The 22,511-nt window shown below is 36.9% G+C and overlaps 1 protein-coding gene and 1 pseudogene across 1 annotated transcript; one reads left to right on the top strand and one right to left on the bottom strand.

Annotated features, from left to right (window-relative positions):
* Positions 1-2,816: 2,816 nt before the first annotated feature.
* LOC105053426 (probable galacturonosyltransferase 6) lies at positions 2,817-16,278 on the bottom strand. Its single transcript, XM_010934566.4, is given in 10 exon segments — positions 2,817-3,459; positions 4,459-4,790; positions 4,793-4,976; positions 9,249-9,606; positions 9,779-10,014; positions 15,222-15,292; positions 15,389-15,518; positions 15,605-15,637; positions 15,729-15,781; positions 15,882-16,278. Coding segments are annotated over 10 exon segments (1,842 nt in total). The 5' UTR covers positions 16,051-16,278; the 3' UTR covers positions 2,817-3,183.
* A 3,909-nt stretch (positions 16,279-20,187) lies between these two features.
* Positions 20,188-20,872, top strand: LOC105053492 (uncharacterized; annotated as a pseudogene).
* The last annotated feature ends 1,639 nt before the right edge of the window (positions 20,873-22,511 follow it).

Raw genomic sequence — 22,511 nt, 5'->3', positions numbered from 1 at the left:
GGCTTGGAAGCCCTCTGACGGCTCCTGCCTCCCTCTCTCTCCTCTCTCTTCTCACCCCCTATGTTTTCCTCTCTTTCTTCTCGAGCACCAATGCGTATCATTTTTCATGCCGAAACTATTTCGATTCTCCATCAATCCGATTCGGAATGTTTCAAACCATCCAGTTCGGAACGGTTCTGAAAATACTAATATTATTACTTCCTGCTACACAAAAGAAAAAAAACTCTATTTTAGCAATCCCATTAAGAAAAAGAAGTCATAACTATTATTCATGCAGTTCTATTAAGTAATTGGGAGTTATTTATATTCATACAAGTTCATATGAAGTACTTTATACCTCTAAAACACTCATTTGATAAAATAAAAAAATTATATAAGGTTATATGATGTTATACCAAGAGATAGAAGGTCAAATTTTTTTATCCGAATGTCATACGATGCAAAAAAAAATTTATATTACTTCTTAATAGTTTATATAATTTTTTAATAGTTATTATGATATCCTATTTGCTTTTTATGATTTCTTGTGATAGTATTATTGCTTCCTATTATACTAAAAAAAAAAAAAGCTCCATTTTAACATACCACTAAGAAGAAAAAGCCATAATTATTATTCATACAGTTTTATTAAGCAATGATGAGTTATTTATATTTATATAAGTTCATATAAAGTGATATATGACTTTAAAATACTCACTTGACAAATAAAAAGTCATACAGAGCTATATGATGTCATACCAAGAGATAGGAGGTTATATTTTTATCCGAATGCCATAGGATGCCAAAAAAAAAATTATATTATTTCTTGATGGCTTATATAATTTTTTGATAATTCTTATGATATTCTATTTATTTTTTATGACTTTTCATGATGGTATTATTACTTCCTATTACACTAACAGAAAAAAAAACTCCATTTCAGCAATACCGTTAAGAAGAAGAAGTCATAGCTATTATTCATGCAGTTTTATTAAGTAATAAGGAGTTATTTATATTCATACAAGTTTATATAAAATAATTTATGCCTCAAAAATACTTATTTGACAAAATAAGAAGTCATACCAGGCTATATGACGTTATACCAAGAGATAGGAGGTCATATTTTTTTATTCGAATGTCATGGGATGCAAAAAAAAAAATTTATATTACTTTTGATAGCTTATATGATTTTTTGATAGTTATTATAAAATCCTGTTTACTTTTTATGACTTTTCATGATAATATTATTGCTTCTTTTTGCAACTAAAAGAAAAAAATTAATTTCAGTATATCATTGAGAAGAAGAAGCTATAGCTATTATTTATATAGTTTTATTAAGCAATGAAGAATTATTTATATTCATACAAGTTCATATGAAATGATACATATCTCTAAAGCACTCATTTGACAAAATAAAAAGTCATACAGGACTATATGATGTCATTCCAAGAGATAAAAAATCATATTTCTTGATTTAGATGTCATAAAATGCAAAAAGAAGACTTATATATTACTTCTTGATGGTTTATATCACTTTCTGCTAGTTCTTATAACATCCTGTTTGCTTTTTATATCTTTCTGCTACACTAACAAAAAAAAAAAAAACTCTATTTAAACCTACTAATATATTAATTTTATTTAACTACCAAAGGAGTAGCTGTAATAAAAGATTTACCCAAAAAAAAATCTATAGAGAAAAAACAAATTTACGAATATGATATATTATCTAGTTGGAGGATGACAAAATGTTAGTATAATCTCGAACACACATGGCTCGCTGCAAAAAAATCTTGAATGTTCGATACTCAGACAGAAATAGAACGAAATGAGGAAGAAGAAAAAAAATAATATTCAAAATGGTCAAGCATGAGCAAAAAGTATTTTGAAGGAAAAAGATATTTTTATCAATTTTAAATTTTTAAAATTAAATCCAACTGTATTAAATTTCTATAGCATTGAAAATGATAAAGTTTTCATTATTAATTATGGTGTCAGACGTTGAGTTGATGATTAGGAGGGATATTTTCTCTATGCTATTCGGACCGATCAGCGCCGCAATGCACTCCACGTTATTTTCGCTGCACCACACGTAGTGCATAAAGAATTACTCCTTAACGAAAAATGAGGTGCGACTGTTTGAATCCATTGTAGCAAATATAGGGCCCAACTATGGTACCGAGAATACCTTCTGATTGACCCAATTCGACAAAACGGTGCAAGGTCATATGAAAAATCACAATGACATGGCAGTAGAGGTGTTTTGGTATTGGGTTGGGCGCCAGAATTACATTTTGCCCCTCTCTCTCTCTCTCTCTCTGCCTGCATGGCAAGAAAGCGTTTTCCGGCCTTTAGATAACTCATCCTGTTGTCGCCCCCTCCCCCACCCAACCCCCATCTGCCTACACGAATCACCGATGCAAGTGTCGATCCACGGTTCCAAAATCTCTGTTACGGCATAGTGGCCTAGTTGGGAGTAAGACCTTGAAGTACTGCCAATTGTGAAAGTAAGATTAAAGCACCGTAGGATCTTCTACCAAAAAAAAAGAATACCGTAGGATCCAAGGTTTTTTGCCCCGTAAACAACATGGAACACTGTACAAGAGGAAAATGGCAATTGTCGCCAGCTTTGAGCCAATCGAACCCGAGGATCATTGTCCATATGGTTAAGCAGTAATAATTCATTTTCTGACTAATATAGCACTAGAAACCAGTTTCAGTCGGTTTACCAGCACTAAGAATGTTGCCGGCCAGAAAGCCCAAGGTTCGGTGGATCATTGACGACGATGAAGTTCTTCCAGACGATTAAAGTCAGTAGCATACCAACGAGAAATCGCATATGAAGCAGTAACGTATCAAATTTATTGCATAGCAATTTCTCAAGCTGTTTTCAGTGGAGATCTAAACTTCAGATATCCTCCCGTTATCCACCAAAAAGATGGGATAAGAAAAAATTGGCTAAGCTATGATTCTACCTCAATGTACAGGTGATTCTGGTTCTGACACATGAAGTTGGTCAAAAGAAAACGCAAACCTCTCTAGAAAACGCTTATTCCATTGAGGTTTATTTAAAAATTGGCTTAGCTATGGCAATATTGGGTATGGTGAGGAGGAAGAAAAAATGATGAAAGAAAATTTACAGAGGAGACTTGTAAGAAAAGGGGGGTTGTGTAATCAATGGAAGGGAGTCTGTTATCAATGCGATAACTACCCGTGAATGTTGCATTGTTGCAAGTAAGGGTTATTGTAGTCGAGAAACTTGTTCCAGTAACCTCTGTACTTATCAATAGCAATCTCAAGCCATGGCTTCATGTTTCCATCATAATGAATGACCGCTGCTTTCTCGACGTCCCTCCTTGATATGCTGGAGTCGTGACCAAGCCCAAGCACATGCCACCACCGGTCCAGAGGCACTGTTTGGTTGTAGAAGATCAGCTGACCCAATGGCAGGCTTCCTGCCTTCCATAAGTGCCGCCCCTTTCCCTGCAGTATCAGAAACCAAGACCAACCAAATTTTACAAACTAGATAAATGCACGTCTAAATTCACAGACATTGATAAAATGTCCTTGTCTATCCACTGTTCTTAAATGATGTCTATCGTATTAAATCGTATTAATACGAAATTACTTATAAAATCATTTGAGTTGGAAGAAATTCTGTTTCACATAACCTCAGTTGACAAGTCCAGGCACAAATAGGTGGGCACAGGCATCGTGCAAATACACAATTAACATCAATCAATGCGACAGAGAAGAACAAGCAGACTGACACAATACTTAAACCGAAAATACATATTTTAGAAAATAAATGCTGATATCCAGTAATTAACAAATAATTACAGCAAATGATTCCCCGTCTGAAAAACCAAATTCTGTCAGCCCATTCCCTTGCTACCAAAAAGAGTATTAAATGCACCCTGGCCTTCCATACAACCTACAATTTTCAACTAGATTAAAATTTTCAGCTCTCCAGTCCGTTAATGGTTGAAAACAATTTAACATTGAATAACAATAATAGCCAACAAGCTCATAAATGCATCAATTTCTCAACCTCAATATCAGTAATTCTGTAAGCCTGTAAAATTTCAACCAGTTTCTCACCTATCACAACCATATATATCCACTGATAGATAATAGGTTATCACTTCAAGTGTAGACCAATATTTATTTTCTTTTCACTGCACTCCGAGAAGTTATAGAACTAATAAGAGTTTGGGCAGACATGTCATCAATTATGTTTGGACGGAATTAAATTGGAGTTATTAAAAATAAAACTTCAGGTGTTGCACTGACGACTGCCTTTGAATGAATATCTTGTCGGTTGCAGATAAAAGAAAAATAAATATTAGCTCCACATTCATCAGCATGTGCTCGTATAATAGTCAATCCATTCTTAAAAATTCATAAGAGAAAGTTTCAAAAAAAATAAAGAAAGATAAGAAAAAAGAAACAAGCAAAGCATTCAGATCAGTGTACCCTTACCGCTTGAAGCCAATTATGATAAATCCTGCTTAAATCTTGTCTTCGCCACTCTTTTAGATCAAACATATTCATTCCAAATGCCCATACGCATGCCTTGGCATCAAAACTACTTGCTATAACTGGATCAGAGAAGTTAACCAGCATTTCCAACAGATTAAATGCCTCTCCTTCTCTACATGTCTCAACAGCTCCGTTTATTTTACCCTTCATATTTATGCTCCACAACTCTCTAAGATCTCTCTGCACCACCACATCATGGTCCAAAAGTAAAACTTTATCTAGGGAAGGGAAGATCTCTGGCAAATAGAAACGTAGGTGGTTGAGTGCTGAATGTATCTTAGGTCATTTACACCAGGCTGCTTAAACATTGAACTGAAGCTAGCAGGTAGCCATTTAAAATCATCCCAGCTTTGTATCTGAATCGTGGCTTGACCAGGAGGGTTCAGTGAAAACCACATCATCATTGCTGGAAAATTCAGCGAATCAGTCACCACATGAAAGACAATTTTCTCTGGTTCCTGCAAAACAGGTAAATAGAATCAAAATTTCCTATACATGCATGATTGAACTTTAGAGATAGAAACAATGGACCCATTATGTTGCCGATAAACAGCAGCATACTGCTTCAAGCTTACAACTTTCTTTTTTCATTAAAATCATTATATTGATGAAAAATGATTGTTTTTCAGCCACTAAATCACCCAGACAAAATCTTAATAACTAACTTGTTTTGTCTTTGAATACCTAAGGTATGATTAAAAAAAAAGAAGCCAGAAAATGAAAACGAAAGTATCCATTTAACATTTCAAACAGTTACATGGGGATATTTGTTTCATTTTCAATGGCTCATAATACGCACAAAATTGTCCTCATATATAGAAGATGGCACGTTCAAGTTCAAACTAAATAGTTGAGACAATCATGTCCTCCACTCCATAATAGTTATGAAGGAAGATGTTGTGTATGATGTTTTTCATAATATGCACAAAATTGTCCTCATATATAGAAGATGACATGTTCAAGCTCAAACTAAATAGTTGAGACAACCATGTCCTCCACTCCATAATAGTTATGAAGGAAGATGGTGTGTATAATGTTTTATAGTTAACCAAAGTGATAATAAGATTAAAAAGGCTTCATATCCATTATAGCAGATGGGGGCCTAGGCAATCATTCAGGAACACAAGTTTCAAAGGATAATAATAGTTGTTTCACTTCTGCTAACTTGGACTGTAAGAGCCTACAATTATCTCAAGAAAACATTGAAATCCAGTAAAGATTATTGAGTTAGGCATATGTATGGAAGCTCAAAAGACAGTTCTAGTGAATTTTGTCAAGGTGGCGAAGATTTAGTTTGAGACAGAGAGACAAGCAAACCACCAATACATAATGGAGAAAAGATATCCAAAGAATTGCAAACATTTCTTCATAAGAGATCCAAACATGATTTAAGACCATATACCTCTTCATGTGTTGAAAGAAAGGAGAATTTTAGGATAAATGAGATTGATTTTAAGTTGGGATTTAGGGTCTGGGGTTGTTCAAGTGTGCCAGACGAAGAAAATACAAAGGAAGAAGAGAATCAATTCTGGGATAAGTGAGACAGATGGCTACTGGCCTTCCAGGTTTGATTACTCAGTAAAAGGATCTCTAAGCTTAGAACCAGAAGGGAAGAATATCAAAAGTTGATTATATTAAGGGTCACAACAGGTTGAGTCAGGTTTTCCTTGCATGTTAAAATTAATACCAACCTCATTTGACACCAAGTCATTGTTCATTAGCCCATATACACCAGCAGGTCAATCTTAGCAACCCTCCTAGCCCACTTTCTGATATCTCTAGCTACCTTTTGACCTGACCCTTATTCCCAATTTCATCAAGCTACATGAATGGAATGAGATTTCAATACAAAAGGCATAAGAAACAAAATCTTAGAAAAAGTTTAATTGTATCTCAACCATTTGTAATATTAACCTGTAAGTATTTTTAGTGTTTACAATAATAATAATACTATCATAACATTCCTAACAGCAGCTCATCTTATGTTGGTGTCCCAACCATACGAACCCATTTAACTAGCTAATATCTAGTGCTTGAGTAATGGCTGACCCACAAATGAAAAATGCCTATTCATAAACCTATTTCATCAAATCCAATTTGATCAATTTAACTAGCCTGGTTCCAAAATGCCACCTCTTTGCCAGATTTCTTAGTCATGCTTGTTGATGCATAATCCAAACTCTTTACAAAGTAAAGCATATTGTGCGCCTAGAGCTGCTCAGTGGCAAATTATAAAGAATAGGATTAAGTATTTAATAGTGGCTCAAGGATTAGCAACGACAGTTTAAGAGATAAATTTCCATCACTCAAAATTAAGAACATGCAAGCCATTTTGCAGATGGAGCTACACGAGGCATTAAATGATATGAAATCATATATACAATTTGATAACTAGTGCAAAATCTCCACAATGTCAATATAAGGGCTCACAAATTCAATTGAACAGCTTACATGATGTGAAAAACAATTTAGACATATAATCAAGCCTCAATGTAGAATCAAGCGACAGACTAAGAAATTAGATTCTATATATCACAAGATATGGTAACATGATCAATTTGGGCAACTTATGAATGCTGATGTTCCAAAAAAGCATTTAATTTGCAATATTTGTAAATTGCACCACATGGATAAACCGGCATTGCTTAAGATTAGAATCGTCCACAGATCACTAAATTCAACAAGCCCTTATCTCTTCTAGAATTTTGGTAAAAAAAAAAAAGCAAAAAATATATCAACATATATGAAATAATGGTTTGCTCATGGATCACTATTTTTTATAAATCTGAAAAGTGGGTCTCTTTATCCAACTAATGGACCAGATTCTTTCAATAAGGTCAATGGAACATGGCATGTAACAACTTTCTAGATTTATACTTCCGAGATGCATTATCACTAAATCTGAAAAAAATGCAGCTATAACATTATAGTGGCCAATCTTGTCATGGGAACAAAGATCGAGAGCAAAAGTTGAGCATCTTATTCCACCAATAAGCTCAACCTATCAGTTTTAGTTTTGAAATGAAAGATTCTCCCTTCCTGAATTTGATATGCTATTCAAGGATTCGGATCCCAACAGGACATGCCGCGGGACGTCGGGATAGGATACCATTCGATATGTCAGGACACGGCTATCCCACTGGCATTCCAGCATCTCGATCAAGGCATCTTGGGACATCCTCTATCCTAAGTATCAGAACGGGGTAAGACGGTGGTGCGTCCCGTTCTATGGGAAAATCGGAACAGTGCCATCCCATGGGGTTTATATTATCATCTTCCTTGTTACTCAAAATTTCAAGACCAGCCTCTCATCCTAGTTTTGGGCAAGCTTGGGCATAGGTTTTTGATATATCTGGTTGAATTCCAAAATCCACCCAAATTTTGGAGCAATCTTGCATTAACTAAAAATAATCAGTAGATCAACCTGGAACATTTAATAATATAAGTCCATCTCCCTTCTGCCTTCTCCCAACCCTACCAACTCAACCTTTCCAGCCCCCAACTTCTATCTTCCCACCTTCTTCTCCTTCCTTTCTGACCTCCTTTCCTCACCTCTCATCCCCTTCTTCATCCATACCCTCCTCCCTCCTCTCACTCCTCCCTCGCCTGGTTTCCCCACGTCCCTCTCTCCAACTCAAAGGTAAGTTCCAAACACCCTCTTCTTATCTCTATCTGCGTGTATGTCTCCTTCAATATTGCTGCACACTACACACCCACTGCCCCTTCTGTGCCAATACACCACCTCTCTCACTCACCATGGTTGGTGATCAGGTTGAGCCAGATCAGTTATCGGCCTACAACCTAACAGCCAGGCATACTAGGGCCAACTAGTAGGCTCTTCATGTTAAACCATAGGCCTGACCCAAACATAGCATGGCTTGGTATGCCTAAGTCTAGTCCATATTTATGTTGTCTTCCTGTAGGGTTACACGTGGGTGTCGTGGACTCAGATTCAACTCAGGCCAACTTGGGCCCACCAAATTAAACAAAAAAATTATGGATCAACTTCAGGTCCAAAACGTATATTTGATTCTTCCACTGAGTGAGGTTTTAACAAAACAAGGGCAAACTGGGTGAAGTCAAACTAATATGACCCAACGAGACCTGGCCCAAAAATACAATGTTGGATATGCTATCATGGTACACATATACAGGCAAAGTAGGTACATCCAAACTGAATGATAGAATGGGACATATTCATAACAGTGACCACATCCCGCAACCCTGACCAAATGAGAATAGAGCTTTTTGCACTCCGAGCTCCAACTACATGCCAACATTCTCATAAGTTCCCAAAATGTCATACACGGAGAGCTACTCATATAGATTAGGTCACATTCACGTTAAGAATGTGAAATCAAATTATGAGTAACTAGTTGAACTAGTAGAGTCTCTAAATGCCAGTAAAAGCGGATTGTCAGCAAACATGGGATGTATAAAAAAGAGAAAAAAAAGATGACTGCTTAAACATACAAGATGAATGCTTTAATGCATGTGTGCCTAGATGGTCTGGCACAATCATCATGTGCATAAATCAGTTTGCCAAGCATCATTCTAATATCTCACAGAACTGTATTCCTTGCTACTAGGGCATAGCATTATGCCTCAAGGATCATTTTCAAAGGGAAACCTTCCCGATGCCTGACAATATACTAGTAAAATGCATGCATGTACATGCAGCCTGCAGCATGCCTAAAATATGTACAGCATAGAGTAGAGGAACTTCTCACCTTAGACTTAGAGATGGTAGAGTTCACAACTACCGCACATGCTAGCATATTGTCTGAGAAAATAGCATAATGATAGAGATCCGGTTTCTGCTCATTATGTCTATTGAGCAAGTCACGCTCCTCAGGCTGCATTGTGAAGTATTCTGTAGTAAGCTGCAGTGATAGGCAGTGAAGCCCTTTGGGGAAGGTCCTGCCAGCAAGCTGGATAAAATATGAAGCTTGTTTCTGATGTGCTCTAAGCTGCTCTTCAGTATTGTATGTCATGGCACGTAGCTTTGATGCCATAGAAGAGCAATCTGGATAAGACTTCTCGGCTTTGGACAAAGTTACTTCCATGGCTTCAATTTTCTGCAAAGATCTGGATAGATTCTTTGATCTCAATGAAAAGCAGTGATACATTTCTACAAATCATCGACATAGACATACTATTATCTACCCGTTTCAAAATTATCAGCTCTGAAACACATTTTTTCTGTATAAAAGATAAGATTGCTGAAACCAATTCTGTTCTCTAAGACATGAATACATACCTCCTAGACAAGTCTGAATCTTTCTTGGCTTGATTAAGTACCCTTTCTATCTCTTTTATCCTTTGCTTTAGCTCTCGTACCACATGGGGGTTGCTAGTTGGTGGAGCAAACTGCAGGTAAGCCTTGGCCATGATTAGCTGATCTTCCATCTGCCATATCTTATCGCTTATCACTGGCTGAGAGCGGGCTCCCTCATTGTGTTCTCCAGTTGTTGCGCGGTTAGATGGCCCTGGCTTCTGTATCCAATGTACAGACCATAACAATCATGGAAGTTATATCTATGCTAGAACATTTCAGCACCAATAGCCCAATTTAAACCCGACAAGAAGATACAATTATCTAATAAGTGCTGAATGCCATTTTTTGGTGACTTTACTAGGCAAGGAATAGTCATGGACATATATTCTGTATTGCTTTTAATTTCATTGAAATTTACATCCTCTAGAAATAAATGTTGTTATGTGTACATGCCCGGAAGGCAGAATATTCCTTTTCGTGAGAAATCATCAACTCATCTTTATTCAGTATTATTTTTTTTAATTACATTAGGCTTTCACCTATTAACATGTAGACAGTATATACTTTAATGCAAATTGCAAAGTGTGTTTGCATTTGCCTCTTCTATTATTGAATCTACTATTTCATTTACCCTATCAGTTTTATGGAAAAGGAAGTTGATCTTAGGCATCTGGCTTACGAGGATCCTGTTCAAATAATCAATATCAGTCACGTGGTTGCACATCATATAGCAAATAACCAAGTAACCAACAGGCTAATGTGAAAACAGTCATAGGCACATTAATTTTGTAGCTTAGAATACATGCCCAACCAAGTAGCCAGCCCAGAAACACCTAACTTGATGTCGTCACCATTAGCATTAGCTTTTCTTCAATCCATAAGGAAAAGAAAAATTAATGCCTGATGGCCTGTGGTATCTGAATACTTCCTTATTACCATCCAAATGGAAGTTGAACTCCGCAAGCACCATGAAAATTAAATTTTCTACTTTGGACTATGCCTTCAATTTAACCTCAAGATACAAGGCTTATCTAATCAAGTATGAGGTAAGCTACTTAGCTTTATGGATAAGAGTATGATCCAGCAACCTTTGGCATTTTTCTATGACTTGCTCCAAAACTACTATCAACCCTAAGGGGCCTGACATAAAATTTTGGAGACCACTAGCAAGAAGGTATAATCTTTACACAATTAATCTTGAGCAACCAGGGATCTACCTTCCATGATGTCCATAAATCTGGAGTGTGACAACAATATAGATTTCAGATGAAGATGGAAAAGCATTTCTTTAAGACTAAATGTATGACAATAAGTTGAAGGAGCATGATATGGCATTTACTAGAAATTCAACATTCATTCTCCGAAATAAGCCTCAATCACCTGAAAATTATAGTGATGCCCAACTAACAATACAGGCCTTCCTAAGTTCCTCAGTGAGCTTCACCAAATTGATAACCATGCTATCCTCCAAAATGCTTCAAGAATAGTCCGACTTCTAGATGATAAGACAAGAAGCCTGCCTTGTATGTTAAAACCAAATGTACATTAACAAAGTGGAATGACAAAACAAGATTTGCTCCAAGATTCTTTCGCATCCTCAGCAGCATCAAAATAAAATCTTTACAATGGGATGGAAGAGCTAGGAAGTGAATGGAGGAATGGAAGCAAGATTCAGAAGTGAGAGGAGCTCTAGGTGGAAGGTTCTAGCTCCTAAGACCTTGTCAAAGGACAAGTTGTTGAAATCAAGTCAGACCATGCTAGGTTGGCATAAGTAATAATGGAACCTTAAAAGTGCATTAGCATAGCATGGACCAGAAGAATATCATGAGAAAAAACTCTTACCCTAATGCGTCTACAAAAGATAAAACTCATTCAACTTACATCACAAAGAGGTGGAAAAATGAAGAAAATAATTATTTAAGAAAATGGAACAATTAACTGACAGCCTAAACTGATGGTTGAAGGCATGAAAATGGAGAGGTCATGCCAAATTTAAACAGCCAAAACAAGAGGTTAGACCACATATGCCTGCACAAGCAATCCGCCTGTTGCCTTCTCATAGCTTTTCCCATTCATGCTGGCTGACAGTGTACAGCCAACACAATAAATGAAAACGAACTATCAGGTTCAGGTCTCAAAATCTGTTCCAAACCTGAAATACTGGGGCTGGCAACAGAAGCAAGAGACTTCCAACCTGAAATTCTGATTCAGTTCCCAATGATGGGTCAAGTAGCTATCCATTCAGGTTCAGTCCAAAATCAGGCCCAACACCTTCTTGAGTTTAAACTTGGTTGCTAGCTGACAATACCCAATAACTGGACCTAATCAGCCAAAAAAAAAGCCTAAGAATGCATCTAGAACAGCTTTCAAGAAGTCAAGGGCCTGGATCTTGCAGCATAATTTACATTATGATGGTTCAAGCCCCTCCAACCAGTGGGAGTGACAACGAAGTGCATTGAAACATCAAAAGTAATTCATGGTCCCATATCATGCATGTTAAGTTTATAATTGTTTTATCTTTAGTTAAAGTCTTAGTCAGTAGGTTACTTAGCTTTTAAGCAACTAAAACTCTAGGTGTCTTGGCTGGTAAGTACATCTTTAAATTACTTGGCTATCGAGCTAACCCATAACTCTCTTGGGCCTCAAAAAATTCGGTTAGGTGATCCTTAAGTTAGGGTAAGCTTGCCCATGTACCAAAACACAGTGCAATGCTAGGTTGGCAATACGGTTACCAAAGCCTCAAATGGTACAACATCGGTATGGTATGCCCCTGTATCAGCCAATACAGGTTAATACTTAAACCTAGATCTCATATTATCTTTAAAGTTTAGAGATCCAATCATGTTTCCCAAGGTTTGATGTTGGGTCAATATTAAACCTTTAGATACTTTAGAACCTTAAAAATCCTTTCTTAGCACCAAATTATATGTCCTAAATTGCAGACATGACTGAGAAAACTTCATTTCTTTAACCCACAAAATTATTCACTCCTGTCATGTTTTCCGCAACATGAAAGCAAAGCAAAGATTTACCTTATTCCTAAAATCTCTCACCTCTTAAGCCCATCTATGCTATTGTAGGCCATCCCCTTGGTGGTTCGACATCAAACTTAACAAATAACCAACACCCAATTAGCATTAAGACCATTTCATGGATTTATCATTCAAGTTCACAACTTGCAGATGTGTTTCAGTTTCCGATAAGAATTAGCTACATCCAATACAAAATGATCCCTTGTCACCCCTAAAACTATGTTAGAATTTCAATCTATAATTAAGTAAATGACAATAGGGGAAGTCACAAATTTAGGCTTTAGATATTTAAACGCATCTTTTTAGCTACATTATTCAAATCCCTTGATTTAGCCTAAAGTACTTGCACCCAACAGTTAAACATGGACATGGATATGGTGTTTGAACATGGCTTCATATGAAGAAATTCTTAAAAATATTGAAAGGATTTGACGGCTTGCTCCACCCCATACTGTAACCATCTAACCTTTTCCCAACTATCAGGAGTCGACTTTATGGATCATTGTTTGCCAACAAAAACCGAATTTGGATTTATTTCATAGTCTGATATGTTTTCCACCCTCCCCCCTCCTTTCCAGGCTTGGGACCAGAACTGGCAATAAATAGACGATGAGGTAGGAAATAATAGCAACATTTGGGAAGCAAAAGTCATAACTTTTAGAGGATCACAATGCTACAGAAGAAACTATGTTTCACAGAAGAATTTAAGCATACAGATCATAGAATCAATCTAGTTCCAGAATTGGCATGAAACTGTGTTGTGCAAGTACATTCGCATCATAGTGTTTGCTTGTGTCAGGTGTAAATAAGATATTTTATCAAGCAATCATAGCAATATGTACATATCAATTGCATGAAAAGAAGGCAAAAGTAAACCCAGTTCATGCTGTGGAGGGTAGTTTTGGCTAGGCCAAGTGATGAAACTTCTAGAATTGGCTGGGCAAATGAATGATATATTCATACTACATAAGAAAGAGAACTCATCATGGAGTTTTACAAAAAACAAAATGTAACAAAGCAAATAAGGTTAAAACCTGTAGAAGTAAAGAATGTTATCAAGTAGAAGCAAAGAATGTTATCAAAGATACACAAATGAGAGCTATAGAAGTGATTTTATGGTCCTGATAGGAATTTGCCTATTTGTATGCACTTTAGCTACTTATGGAAACTCGAGTTGGTAAACCAAAAATTCATAATGATAAGCAAATGTTGATGAAGTTTGATAAGTAATTAGGGTAATGATAGAGCATACTGCTTACTTTCTAGGAAAGAATCACTCTTATTTAGGGTTCCTTCCTACCAGATTGCTACATGTCTTTGGAGTATTATGGTTCTGGAAGACCCAAGTCCATCTAGTGTAACCTCTCATGGAAGAGTCATTGGGCATGTTCACTGGACATGTATTTTGTGTCTCTTGTATGTTAGAAAAGTGATGAATTTAGTATTTGCTTTATAATCTTTTCTACTGTTAATTCTATCACAGTCTAAAGGCAAAAAGTACAATTGGGGAACTGGATACTACAATTGGCAGACATAAAGTATTCAGTTGTACCATCAATACTTCTGTTTGTTATCTGCCCTAGTGGCATCTTTCACATAATGAACAACACCACTTTGAAAACTAACTACACAAATGTGCCAACATCTTGTCAACTCCGATACAATGTTCAGGAAAGCATCTTAATTTGCTACTATATCCTACAAAGACAAGACACTGCTTAATTACCGTTTAAACATCAATTCTTTTGTCAATTTCTTTGATCCATATATCATTTATTTCCTAAAGAAAAACGTCAAATTTAATTTTAAAAGTTATGTTTGCCAAATTACAGGGTTATCTTGAATGGTGTACCCTACTGCTTCCTACCCTGGTAAGTCTTTGTTTAATTCAAGTTATGCACTTCCTGTTTTACACTGCTATTTTACATCACTGCTGCTGCCACCGCCACAACCAATGCCACCACCACTTCCACCATCTCCACCATATTGCAGCCACCAACATGGCACTACCACACCATCCCATCATCATCATCGCTACCACCACCATATCGTTGGTACCCCACCACCACTATCACCGCTGCCACCGGTGCCACCACACCACCACAGCCTTCTCTGTTTCCCTCACCCCTATAACCGCCTCAGCCACCTCATCATGCTTATGTTTTTAAAAATAATTGACTAAACCAAAAAAAGGACTGTATTTTTAGATTTAAAATAAAATAGAAACAAAATTACTTTTTTCATTTTTGAAAATAAGAAAAAAAGAAAGTGATGCCAAATAGCACCTAACTAATTAATGTACATAATAACTGAAACCATGGTCAGAGTAGTAAAATTGTTACGTTTAACAATAATACGAAAAATGGATCAAGAATTATGTTAAGAATGCATACCTTTCCACCATTAAAATCTTCAGCATTCTCTTGTTTACGTTCGCCACCTATGCCGTTGCCAAATGGTGAGCCTTTAGTTAAGCACAAGAAAAATCAATATCATGCCCATAGAGCAACACGGATCAAAAAGAAATATTTAAAAAAACCATTAATTCTTGATGATCTACCATCCAGTTCACCATTTGTTTCCCCCAAATTCGTGTTATGAACAGTAGTATTCCGACTGCTCGCTGGATCACGATAATCCCTATCCTTATAAACAATTCCGGTGGGTTCTTTCACTCCACCATCAGTTTCCTAAATCCCAAAAAGAAAATGTTAAGTAAATAATCGCGTAAGAAACAAATTAAAAAGCAAGAAAAAGCGAAAAAATCAAAAGAAACCTGCTTGAGCGTCAGAACATCTGAAGGGTGCCCCTGCATTCAGAACCAGCTTCAGAAATCTACATTAAAGACAATCAAAAACCCCGAGAAGAACAGTAAGAAAGAACAAGAAAACCCATCATACGAGGGAGAAGTTCTTCACGATGCCGGAGATATCACCGATTAACTCCTTCCGCGCTGCATCAAGAATTGCAAGAAACAATAATCAAATATCTCGAATCAACTTAGCTTCAAGAAATCTCAAAAGAAACAACGAATGGAACCGATCAAGGAATACAGCGAGAGGCTGAGATATCGACGGGGAAGTTTGAGAGGAGAACGAGGGGGACGAGGAAGACGACGCAAGAGAGGCAGAGGAAGGCGAAGAAGAGGTTCGTCGGGCGCCGGAGGCAAATCCTCATCCGGAAGAAGAACGACGGCGGCGCTTGTCTCTCGGCGTTCCTCATCCTCTCTCCGCAGCGGCAACGACGGGCATTGGCGAGTCTAGGGTTAGGGTAAGGGTTAGGTTAGGGTTCCGAGAGTTCGGTCATGAGTGAAGAGAAAGAGAAGTATAGACGTGGAGAAAGTTGGGATTGGTTCTCTTCCATGATCTCCTTCTTCTTTCCTTTTTTTTTTTCAATTATTGTTATTTTGGAATTTTCCTTTCCTTGCCTTTGATGGAGGGAACGTGGGCGATGACAGCCGGCCGGCGAGAAGATTCGTTTTAAGTGTTATTGATATAAAATATTAATTGATTGTTATCGGGAGAAGAATCGGCTACATTACGATAAACTTAACCCTCCAATAGAAAACAAATGAAAAGATGACGCGTGTCTTACTGAGTAAAGAGGATGCAACGTTTCGGAACATCATGTGGTGGTTTTTAGTATGTCTTACTATTCTTATATCTGATCCTCCGACGGAAATCTTGAAGATGCTCGGTACGACGTAGGCCCGGACTGGGCATTTATAGCTTCTGAGGAAAGTCGTACGATCAGCTTCATATCCAAAATTTCAAGCAGCATTTTAACGAATCCAAATATGACACGTAAAGAAAATGGGAGGCAGAACGTGGGTCTGATTGGATTCTTTTCCCGTGAACGGTGGCAAGAGGAGCGATGGGGATGGCGTACGCGGGATTCCGTAGGTACAAGCGACTGTATCCGTTGGATCATGAGTGGATGGTCGGTATCGCTCAAAAAAAAAAAAAAGAAACATCGCAGGTCGCTTTCAAGGAGGATCCAGTGGGATCACATGGTGAGATGTAGTTTTCCCTCGCGACGGTGCTGGCTGGCTTTTTAACGTGACATGCATGAGCTGTGAAGCTGCCCAATTTCCGCAGGGGGGACTTGGCTAGGATAGGCTTTCATGTGCATGGGGGAAGTCGGTACCCAATCTATCATCTCTCTCAAATGCAACCAAGTGACACCGGCACGAAGATCACTTTAGATTTTTTTAGTGGGAAAGTTTATAATAAAACATAATAAATGCACCATACTCATAATGGATACGACAAGGATGAGCGATAATCACCACTAATTCTCTGTTTAGTATAAAGATAGATTAAAAAAAAATGATGTAAAAAAAAAATAGATAAAAAAAAGAATGGATGAAACTATTTTTTTTTTTTTAGATGACATTCCGTAAATAGTCTCATCAAATATGTTAAAATTTGTTTCTTTTATTTTCTGATCGAAAACAAGAATGCCAGCAAATGAGATGCGAAAAGATTTTGCGTGTATGACATCGGCCATAACCAAAATTTGAGAAAAATTAGATTGGGTTCGACTACCTTAAAACTTCAAAGACTTTCAAAATAACTAGGATACCATTTACTTCTATAATCTCTTATTAAAAAAATTAATACAAAAAGATAAATCAAAAAAAAAATTATTATTCTGAGAGATGCTGTTGTCACAATTATACAAATTCCTTTTTATTACTCTTCTATGGTTACACAAACTTATCCACTTGCCCACTTGGATTCGTAATCATTTAACTACTTTCAGATAAATTTCACCCGATTGCTATACTAGCACGCTATCTATATAGTTGGAATTCAGCTGGCCCACCAGCTCTCTTATGCAAATTTACAACACAAACATAATGACATGCTTCCTTAAATCCTTATCTTGGCCTCTTCAATATTATTCTCTTTTTACCTCTTAGTCCATAGAAGCTTGTCATCTCAAGTCCATTTAATTAGAATCATTAAACCAACCCATCTCTTTTCTATACAATGCTAGCCCTCCAAAGAAAGACACCTTAGTGAGACCAAAAAAAGTAAGATATCTTAGAAAAACACTCTTTTATTGTATTATATACATCTTAACCCTTTATTAGTGCTACCTTACTAATCTCCCTTCTTAACCAAAAGCCAACAAAAGGAATCCAATTATTCTCTCTCCTTGCTTTGGGATTTAGGACAACCTCATCCCTCGTTGAATCCCAATCTTAGAATTTCTTACCGTCCTATAAATCCCCCCTCTTCTCATCCCGAAAATAATAAGATACTATAATAAGAAATCCACATAGTTCGGCCCCCTCTCAGAAAACAGAGGTGGGGTCCAACAAGCACGTGTAGCATAAGGGGGCCCGTAAGCACCAACGAAGGCCAAGGCAAAGGTGGTGACAGCCTCTGGATCGGGAGATGACTAGGATGGAGGTTCCACAAGTACTACATTTGTAAGAAAAGCCCATGAAAGAAATCCCTCAAATTATGCTAGAATTTGGAAATTAAAATCCCAGAAAAACCCTTGGATCCTATTATGGATGTTGGTAGTAGACCTTTTGAATGTAGAGCTTTTGGAGGTAGAGATTTGGCCAGTAGAGAGCAATGTTTAGTAACTATAATTCTTAAGTGCTATAGAACAGAAGGTATTTTTAGCATGACAAATAATAATAAAAGATATTACATTAGTATAACATAACATAATGTCATATTACATGTTATTACTATTAGTATCTTTTTCATTCTATTTGGGTGAGCATCAGAAAATTTGGTCAATAAAAAAAACATAGAGTCACAACGGCAATGAGAATGGTGCATACAAATGTGCCATTAATATTTGATCAGTCGAAAAGATGATAATGGAAATTGAATGGAGGATAGAGAGTAGCATGAATCTAGATTGTTTTAACCTTCAAGTATTTCATCATCATCACATCATTGTTCGAAAGAGAATAAGGGTATAACGCTGCATTGTCATAAGCATTTAGTATTGGAATGTAATGGATATCTAAGTTACACCTAGTGTTAGGATTAAAGGTACAGATAGAGTAAAACCAAGATCAAAGATACATTGAATTGATTGTAAAAAGATTTTTAAAGAAATATAATTTTTATTTATTTATAATATTAGATAATAATTACACCCTTATGGTTGCTCCCAAATCCAACCTTCGCTCTTGACAATTTTGGTAATTGTCACTAATTATCCTCCACCATGTACGATGGTCAGCATGGTCACTCTATAATTATCAGATAAATAATTATATCTTTTTAGCTTAAGACTCTATTTTATGTTTGAGACTATATACCTCAAGACTGCTTCAGTCATCTAAGCCTGTTTTCATATATTATGGTTGATCATGACCAAATTCTAGGATTTTGGTCTATTCTTGACCGAATTATCATCCTTTAGTATATACTTCCACACTTGATGTTACCGTAATCAAACTCTTCTTAGTCCAACAAGGATCATATGATTCTCATCCACTCTAGTTTCATCAAACCTGTGCAACACAGTGCTTGCTCTTAGCACCCAACCAATTGTTGAGATAGGATATAAACAATTACAAATTTAGATATTATTACATAGTATAATATTATTATAATATATTTAATAAAATATTATATAGTAGGATAAATTACAAAAATCTTTCTGAGAATAGATCGAAATTATAGATACGCCCAATAATTTTTAAAATCTACGGTTACACCCTTAACGTTTTGATCAATCCTACAGTCTAACCCACGCCATTAGATAGTCCATTAATATTAATGAGAATTTTATTGCCACATCATTATAATTTTTTGAAATGATCAAAATAACCTGGAATAAATGATTAAAAAAAAATGGAAACCTTCCTTCCATTAAATCTGTTCTCTCCTCTCTGAGCCTCTCGTGCTCCAGATCCTCCGCCACTGCCCCCACCCCACTGTCGCCCCACCCTCCACCCTGCTCCACCTCTGCTTCCTCAACTACTCCAACCGCTAGCCCGACTACCATCACTCCGGCATCGCCTACCATGCCGTCTTCCGCCTCCTCTCCCATGCTTGCCCCATCTCCGTCGTCCTCAAGTGGCTCCGCCTCTTCTCTCCTTCTTCCTGCCATCCCTTCCTCCTCACCTTGAATGCTGTCGCACCATACCACCACTTCCACAGGACCCTCATCATCGGCTATGCCATCGTGGCAAACCCTCACCATCCTCTAGCCAAGGATGGAGAGGTTGAGGAGGGCGAGTCCACCATAGACTCTGCCAAATCCTCCAAACATGCCGCTGCATCTACTTACGGGATCGTCCCTTACTGAAAGCCCCACTTGTCCTCCAAATTTGAGACCAAGGGGAGGGAGGCGGAGGACCCGACCACCAAGGTCGAGATGAAGGCCATGGCGGCAAAGGAGTTGTGGCAGTTGGCCAAGAACAACTCGACTATCTGCAAGAGCATTATCGAGTCCCGTGCCCTCCTCTGCTTCACTATCCTCTTTGAGAAGGGCTCCGATGACATGTGCTACCACTCTGCCATGGCCCTCATGGAGGTCGCCCACATTGTCGAGCACAATCCTGACCTCTGCGCTCCACCTTCAAGCCTACCTCGCCGGCTGCCAAGGTAGTTATTGACCAACACTTCCGGATCACCGACAAGGGCATCATGAGCTTCTAATTTCCAGCATCATGGCCGTCGGGTGCCTGTGGAGAACCTTCGGGCAATGGAGATGAGGATCATCGGGCCACTAGTACAGATACTAGATGAGAGGGAAACCATCGTGTCAAGGGAGGCGGTGATTGCTCTAACCAAGTTCGCGTGCAAGGAGAATTTCATTCCAAGGTCATCATCGAAGCCGGAGGGGCCAAGCACCTTGTTTAGCTGGTGTATTTTGGGGGATCTGGTCTAGATTGAGGCGTTGATCCTCTTGTCTTACATCACCCTCAATGTAAGGAACTCGCACAATAGGGATTCTTATGATGCTCACTTGGGCTTCAAAGTAGGGGCATACGGTGCAGGACCCTAGGGTGGATTCCTTGTTATCGGAGGCCAAAGGTAGGGTGGAGCTCTATCAATGATGAAGAGATATTATCAATTGCTACACAATGTTGGATGTTGAGAGAAGAGAGGAAGAAGAGAGAGAGAAAAAAACATGGCCTATATAAATGCATATAAATTACAAAAAAAATGATGAGTTTTTTCGAGTTTGATAGAGAAGCATCGTTGAAAAGATTTTTAAAAAAATGAAAGAGACCTCAAGGGCATTTTCATCTTTTTATATTATATAGATGGATTGATTAACGCTATCAATTTATATGGGTGTAAATATAGATTTTACAAATTATTAGATGTAAATGTAATAAACATAAACCTCAGGGAGATTTTTGTAATTTACTCTATATAGTATAATAAACTAGTATGATTTGATATGATAAGATAGGATATACAAATATAGTAATATACGATTACATATTAAAATATTATTACATAGTATAATACTATTATAATATAAAATAATATAATATTATTAATTATATTATAATTAATATAATATTATATGGTATAACAATGTAACAAGTAATGCTATGATATGAAAAATAAAAGTGTTGTTTCATACCTTTATCCGTTGGAGTTTGTTACCATTGGTATCTGAATGGTTGCTATCATTAGGTTGAATGGTTGCTTCAATTGATCAGAATACCATAAAAAATTTTTATAAATATGTATTTCTTCTTCTCATTTGGATACTCAAATCTTTCTCTATTTCTTTTCTACAATTTTTTTTTTATTTCTCTACTTTCTTCTTGCACAAAATCCTCGATCTTTTTGTTTCTTTTCTCTACAATTTATTATCATGTATTCATTCTTGAGGCAAAAAGCAATCGGAAGCAATTTTATCAAATCTTAATACTTGGAGCGCATCCTTAGAAAGGTGCTGTTATAGTTGAATCCTAGAGGATAACTGCATGGGACCCTTTGCATCGAATCATTTATTTCAGGAAATGCAAAATCTACCTTTAAGGGCAATGCAATCTACGTGCTATAGCTAATTTTTCTCTATATTTTATTCTAATTTATTTATTTTTTCTTGATTATTTATATTTGTTATAAGAATATGCATCCGTGCTTTAAATTTCCTACACTAATTAGTTCTGATGTGATAGATGTTGCATTGAAAGCCACGTTATTAGTCAAGCATCTATTATCCTTCATGCTTCGAAAAGAAGCACAAGCTTTCAACATCGATCTATTGTGGATGAAACATATTAATTTCTCTAAAACTATGTTTGAAGGAGATGTGCCGTGGTTGTTCATTTTCTGTAGTAGTTGGTTTTTAAAAGCCTCTAACTAATGTTGATTACAAATTTCCCTTCCAAAAATTATTTCAAGTTCAAATATCTTATGATCCGCTTACCTCAAATATATGTTCTCATTTTCTAACCAAATACATATGGAGAATTCATATTGTTACTCAGATATCTTCATCTCTATTATTTTTGTAGTTCATGATTGGAAAATGAAAGAAAAATCTAGTAAATTATGGAGGTGTTTGGTATGAGGTGATCACTCTAAAACCAAGGATATGATATGGTTAGAGATGATGAGGCCACATATTTGGATGCCCATCATGAGCCAATATGGTAGTAATCACATATTACCCCCCTCCTTAAATCACTAGCGAACCTAATGATAAAAAACTATCCTTGAGCACAAGTA

This window comes from Elaeis guineensis, chromosome 10 (assembly GCF_000442705.2).
Source record: "Elaeis guineensis isolate ETL-2024a chromosome 10, EG11, whole genome shotgun sequence".
NCBI lineage: Eukaryota > Viridiplantae > Streptophyta > Magnoliopsida > Arecales > Arecaceae > Elaeis > Elaeis guineensis.
This window is presented reverse-complemented; position numbering and strand designations above follow the sequence as displayed.